General features: G+C 32.9%; 1 protein-coding gene across 1 annotated transcript; it reads right to left on the bottom strand.

The window, feature by feature from the left end:
- Nucleotides 1-1,023: 1,023 nt before the first annotated feature.
- LOC149909039 (DDB1- and CUL4-associated factor 13) lies at nucleotides 1,024-4,232 on the bottom strand. Its single transcript, XM_090101623.1, has 5 exons — nucleotides 3,978-4,232; nucleotides 3,349-3,893; nucleotides 2,860-3,026; nucleotides 2,172-2,472; nucleotides 1,024-1,292 (listed from the first exon to the last, which is right to left on the bottom strand). Exons 1-5 carry the CDS (start codon nucleotides 4,054-4,056, stop codon nucleotides 1,041-1,043), a joined length of 1,344 nt encoding a protein of 447 aa, XP_089957749.1. The 5' UTR covers nucleotides 4,057-4,232; the 3' UTR covers nucleotides 1,024-1,040.
- Nucleotides 4,233-6,906: the final 2,674 nt, after the last annotated feature.

Here is a 6,906-nt window from a genome sequence, read left to right as displayed (position 1 = left end):
TTTTATTGCTACTTGGGTACTGTAGAAGTTAAATTATTAAGTGGCGTAGAATTAAACACCACCTTTTAAGGAATCCGCAGTAAACAATGATGAGAGAACTTTGTATTTTTTAGGTGCGGATAACATTTGTTTCGAATCGAACAATAATCGCTCATATTGTCAGTTACAATACAATTTGTTTGAAACTCGACGCGTGAGAGAAATAATAACAAATGATTCGCGCCCTAACGCCGTCTGGCGTTGAAAGATCACGCCTATTGCTGTGTTGCTGATGAAAAAAGAAAAACCATTATCAGATTTCGTAATGTGAAAATGAAAAAGGATGTATGTTGTCGTAATATTTGTTGACAATTTTAGATGGTGTATAGCATAAAACATTTTCAAGATAAAATTTACATTTCATTTACAAATGAATAGGTACCTAACTATTGTTTTGAATAAACTTGCAAAAACTTACCTACACGGTTAAATTAATTTGCTAATTCAGATGAACATAGGTATCAAATGATGAAATAAACTACTTATATACCTACTTTATACATGTACATATTTTTGTAAAAAATAAGTCCTTCCTCAGAAATTCAATTTGTAGCAAAGAAAAGTGTTGTTGTTATTATGTTGATTTTAAAGTAGTAATGAATTTGTCCCGTTTACATTTTATTTGAAAATTACTCTACTGACCCGTGCTTTCATAATTGTAGGGTGTTTGTAATCAGCAACAGGCAAGTTGGTAATCAGCATTTCGCACCCTGACTTTTCGAACGCTACGACCATGCTGACGTCTGAGAATCGAACCTAGAACCTTTTTTAGTAACATTCACTAAGCAAATTCAAATATATGCACTAAACAGACCTCAATCACTACATTTATTTATGTCTCTATAAACGAAAGAGGTGTAAATATCACAACATCTGAACGTGAACGGATTTTAATGATATTTGCTTTGTTGAATTGGTATCCACTATTGTTAGACATAAAAAATTAAAATCTCAAAAAACTGTTTTATACAAAAACTCAGTAAGTTATATTCCAAAAACATTTATTCATCTTCCTTAACAACGTGTCGTTTACGCTCCGGAACTCTCGGAACCTCTCCCGGCTTACTATGGGCTCGTCTATTGGCTTCTTTCTTCTTAGACTTTTCTCGAATAACCCGTAACTCTTTCTGAGCGTTCATTATGTGTTTCGGAACATGTCTGTGCCTTGCTATACGTTTGATTTGTGGATGACCGGCGAATTTCTCCTTGAGTGAGTCGGCGTAGTTGAGGGCTGTGCGTTCACGCGGTTTTAACTGCAACAAATACTTATTTTAAAATGTGTTATTGTTCATTTATTTAAATTAGAGACTCTTTAAGGGCTTTGAAAGCTGTTAAAAGTCTTGTCTCTAAATATAGTTTGAAAATTTTAAGCTGTTCCATAGTGTGTATACGAAAATATAAATGAAATGTAAATATACTGTTAAATAAAATACTAAGATAATATAATATATTGTTTTATTTTAATATTCTCGGATTTGTAATTCAAACTTGTAATTATTATTTTATAAAGCTTCATTGTTACAATATTTGTTGTAAACAATGCGCCGTTTCATTAACTGCCTAAATAATGTCCATTTTCCAGTATTGTTTAGTATACAATACACTGAATGAATTGATTGATTGAATCATAAAATTAACAGCATTTCAGATATAAGAAGAAAAAATATTGTTTGTCAATTTTTTTGGTTTTTTATTTTAATTTTCACTAAATATTGCTTGAGACAATCACAGCCTAATTCTAATTATTCAACACCTTCACAAAAATTTAAAAATTATCAATAATATAGACATATTGATTAGTGGCCTGTTTGTTTATATGACTGAATATGAGTAGGGCAGTTAACTAAAAAACTAAAATTTAGGCGGTAACACAGGCAAATCTGGAACAAACACCTAATCCATACTATCCATACTTAATATTATAAATGCGAAAGTGACTCTGTCTGTCTGTCTGTTACTCAATCACGCCTAAACTACTGAACCAATTTGCATGAAATTTGGTATGGAGATATTTTGATACCCGAGAAAGGACATAGGCTACCTTTTATTGCGAAATATGTACCACGGGCGAAGCCGGGGCGGACCTCTAGTAATACATAAAATCGAATATGTAATGAAAAATATAAACTTACAACACCAAGTTTCTCTGAAGCTCTAGCCTTCCACATTCTAATATTCATTTCATCGGATCCAGTCAATAAATATTTATTATCCAAAGACCACTTAACACAAGTCAATCTCTGCATTCGTTTCGTATGGTACACGTCTCTGGAATGACCTTTTAGTGTTTCGAAAATCCTAACAGTTTTATCGTAGCTTCCCGCTACAAATTCTCTTCCAGTGGGAGCATAGTCCACATCTATGACTGCTGATGTGTGATCCATGTGGATATTGACTGGCTGTTTCAGTTTTCTTACGTCAAATGTGTATAAGCTGTAAAATTAATAATAATTTCATTTTAGATCACCACAACATTGTACTAATATAACATTGTCAAACTGATAGTAGATTCCTTAGGTATTATTTCAAAGGAAATTATGATAAAGTTCTTGTAGAATGTAGAGTATCATTATTCAGCAACCTTTTATAGTTAAAAATTTTTTTCCTCAAAATTATTATTAATTATTATACCATAATAATTATAACATTAGTCATTTACTAGTATGATACCTACTGTAGAATCATGTTTATCTGTTGCTTGGCATTACAGACTACCACATCAACTCTATTTATATTCATGGTCTATAAAGAATAGAGTAGGGGACCACACAGTCAGTTTTTTATCTGTTTTTCACTTACAAAGGTTAACTCAATACTTACTTATAGTCCTCATTTGCAACAGTGAACATGAAAGCTTCCATAGGATTCCAAGCTAATGCATTTGATCTCAACTCCAAAACTACCTTTCTTAAAGGCCCTGTTTCTCTGCAGTCATATAAAATTATGCTTCTATCGCTAGCACAAGATGCAAGCAGATTGGTTTCAACCTGAAATTATTGTGAAGTATGTTATCAGTAAATTGTTTTTCATAACATTAGGGGCTCAAAAGTGTAAAATATACTGAAACTAAATAATGAAGAATAGAAAAATTGATCTATCTATTTATTTGCAAAAGATTCTTCCCACTAATGTGTTTTAAGATTAACCAAATATCTTTAAACACTTTACTTTTATGTTTTATAATAAAATACAGTGTAATGTAGTATTTATTTGTAGTAAATTAAATTGTTTAATTGAAAAAAAGGAGAATACACTTTAAACACTTCTAGCGCTTAAATGGAACGTAATGCTTTACATAAATAAAATTACCTGATTAAAGGCTACATGATGAAGGCTGTCAACACCCCATTTGAAAACTTTAATTGGTTCATTCCTAGTATTTTCCCATAATTGACAATGTTCACCACATGTTGCAAATATGGGCTTATTTCTATGATGTGATACACCAGACACCACAGACATACTCAGTAAAGTATTGAGTGGATCCTCATCGTCAGGTGACTGAACTTCAGTTTTCCATCTTTTGATGGTTTTGTCATCACCAACACTGCTGAAGGTGTCTCCACTGGGTGAAAAGCATATTGAACGAACCCAGCCTTCATGAGCTATAAAATTCCTAGTACATTTCTTTGATGTTAAATCCCATAATCTGATTTCTCCGTCGAATGCCCCACTAGCTAAAGTTGCAAGCCTACTCGGATGCTTTGCTAAGCTAGAGATACCGTCGGAATGTCCATCCAAACTCCCGAGAAATGGTTTAGCAAATACTTTATCTAATTTTACAGCATTCAAAGCTCGCACATATTCACGCGGAGCTTCAAGAGGATGAAGACTTGGGTCATAATTTCTTTGAACTGAAATAATAATTTGTAAGTAGGTTAGTAAGATTTTATAAATAATGTTGTATAGTGTAAGATGTATAAGCAATCTTTACGTACTTTTATGTATGTCCCGTTTTGTGGCACGTAAATAATCTTCAGGATTGCGACTTATAACTTTTATTTTCAAACCCGACATTTTTAATAACTCTTCGAAAATATTTACTGTTTAATCGATTTCCATCAAAACGTCTTAAATTCTCGTCTTAAACGTCTTAACTTAAGATATCGATGAACAAAATCCTACAAATTGTTTATTTATAAAAACAACATGTTATAACCTAAAAAGTTTTCACATTCGCTGTCAAATCACAAATCCCAATTGACATTTGTCACTGCCACTGCCAGGCTGACAGTAAATGTGGTAAATGTATGTAATTTGATAAAGCTTCATACACACATTCATACAAACTGAAATGAAATCAAAATGACTCGTGGGATCATATTTATCTTAGTTTCAGACTGATGCGATGTGCTTATAACTAAATTTAGAGGATCATTTAGAAATTAGAAGCTTCTGTTCACGTTCATATGAATGTATATAAATATCTTGTAAAGTCCGGTCGCGGAGCAGAAAGAATTTCGTACAATGACCTCTTTACCTACTGACAGTGGTCACAAACATTTTTGAATGGAGTGCAGTTTACATGAAATATTTGGAGGAGAAAATGTTTTTTACTAACTTAATAAATAAATGTCCTTTATTCATTTACAATACAAAAAGTATTGTAAATGAATAAAGGACATTAGTTAGACAGGTAGTTACATTTTAACTTTTTGAATAACCACGATATATTATATAAAAAGTGTGCGTGTACACACATATGAAGTGAAACTTCTTTATGACCTTATTTTTCAAAAAATAATTTACTATAGGTATACAATATTACAGAAATACGTTAGTCTAACACGCGATTTCGACTTAGGCGGATTTTGATTGGACATAAAGAGTTTTAGGTTTATTCTTATAACTTTTGAATTCACAAAATCATAATTGAACACCTGACACCAATCAAGCAAACACAAACCTTACGCTCTCAGGTTAAAGGTTTACATTCCCTAAGAACGGCGGTCATTGCACCTGAGCGAGCAAGACACATTATTTTTACGCGGGAGTGACAGTGACAGGTAATAACAGGTTAATGTACGAAATTCTTCCTGCTCCGCGACCGGACTTTAGACGCGGCGCTGTCGCGTCCAAAGAGGTCGCGTCGGACACGTAAATTGGCGTCGGCGCCTTTAATAGTGTTGCCGATATTAATTAATTAATTTTCTCCCAGAGTTGGGATAGCATATTTTGTCAATAGTGTTAGATAATACTTCGGTGTTTGTACTGAATATGGATATAATAATATTATAAATGTGAAAGTTTGTAAGTATGGATGTATGGATGTTTGTTACTCCTTCACGCAAAAACTACTGAACCGATTACAATGAATTTAGCACACATATAGAGGGTAACTTGGATTAACACATAGGATAGGTTTTATCCCGGAAATCCCATGGGAACGGGAACTATGCGGGTATATCTTTGAAAATGCGGGCGAAGCCGCGGGCGGAAAGCTAGTAATCAAATAAAGAGAACAATAATATTGTAATTTTACTTTGTATGTATAAAGGTTTTATATCAATTATTTAGCACTCATAAGTCATAGGCCAGTTGCCCAGCTGGTAATTTAGGGCGTATTCAGAAAGAAAGCTTGAAACTTATAAGCGCTTATCGGCGCTTGTCATGTTCATATAAATATGACAAGCAAGACAATGAACATGACAAGCGCCGATAAGCGTTTATAAGCGCTTATAAGTTTCAAGCTTTCTTTCTGAATACGCCCTTAGGTGTGTGAAGTGTGAATTGTCTATACACATTTACAGTGCGACACAAAAGAGATGAAAATAAATGAGGGCGCCACCGTCGCTCATATAGCAACACTGATACTGCGACGCAAGCGATCTTGATACTATAGAATAAAAATCCAAAAATCTATATATATAATCTAAAATAAATACCGCGATTTAAACCGTTATAATTGTTTCATTGTAGCAAAAGTGTAAATTTAAGACAAAAATACATTAGTATTTTAATTGACCTACCTAGGTCAAATTTTACTTAAATGTATTTGGAATTAGTTATTTTATAAAAATCGGTCAAGTGCTTAGACTGCAGAGGCGCACATAGAATCAAACATACAAACAAACAAGCATACATGCAGCTCAAACACATTACCCTCTTTCTGGGTCCGTCGGGTAGAAAAAAACAAGGCGATTTGAAAACCACATATTTTTATTTTTTTTGTAGATAAATTTTGTACATTAATATAATTCATCAAAATCTAAATATTCTACTCCTTCAAAGGACTGATCATCACTCTGTTTCGAAGTACTGGTAAGAGGGTACGGGGCATCTTCAGTATCTGTAAATATGATACAGTAAATATGATTTTTTTTCGGTTTGATTGATTAATAAATAGATAGCTGTATGAAAACAGTTATCACTATACTATGTAGTAAAATCTAAACTAGGTACTTTATTTGAGACTGGTTGGATTGGATATAACTTCTTGACTCAAATTGTGCTGGTCGCACTATAAAAACTAGTTTTTGTTTACATACAAATAACCTCAAATTAAATTGCGAAAACGTAATAATCGCCATACATACATACATTAAACACTCGTCACTAATGGAATATTCTATTTTACGTAGTACTGAGCAAAAATAAATGGAATCTCACCGGTATATTCTGCTGTACGTTTGTAAACGTTTTCCAAATCAGTCAATAAATTTCCAGCTTGAAATTCGGACAAACACCGAATAAAAACTTTATACACCACATCACGGACACCGCTACGTTTAACCTTTTTCATGATGTCTCCTTTTTTATTTAAATTTCTTGTTCTAAATAACAATTTTATCTCAATAATTCTCCACTTCACGAAAAAAACAACAAATTTTTATTCAACTTGACAGCTACATTGCCAATTCAGGGTTG

This window comes from Colias eurytheme, chromosome 4 (genome assembly GCF_061535395.1).
Source record: "Colias eurytheme isolate Ceu_HAF_F1 chromosome 4, ilColEury1 Martin Lab GWU primary, whole genome shotgun sequence".
In the NCBI taxonomy this organism is placed as follows: Eukaryota; Metazoa; Arthropoda; class Insecta; order Lepidoptera; family Pieridae; genus Colias; species Colias eurytheme.
This window is presented reverse-complemented; position numbering and strand designations above follow the sequence as displayed.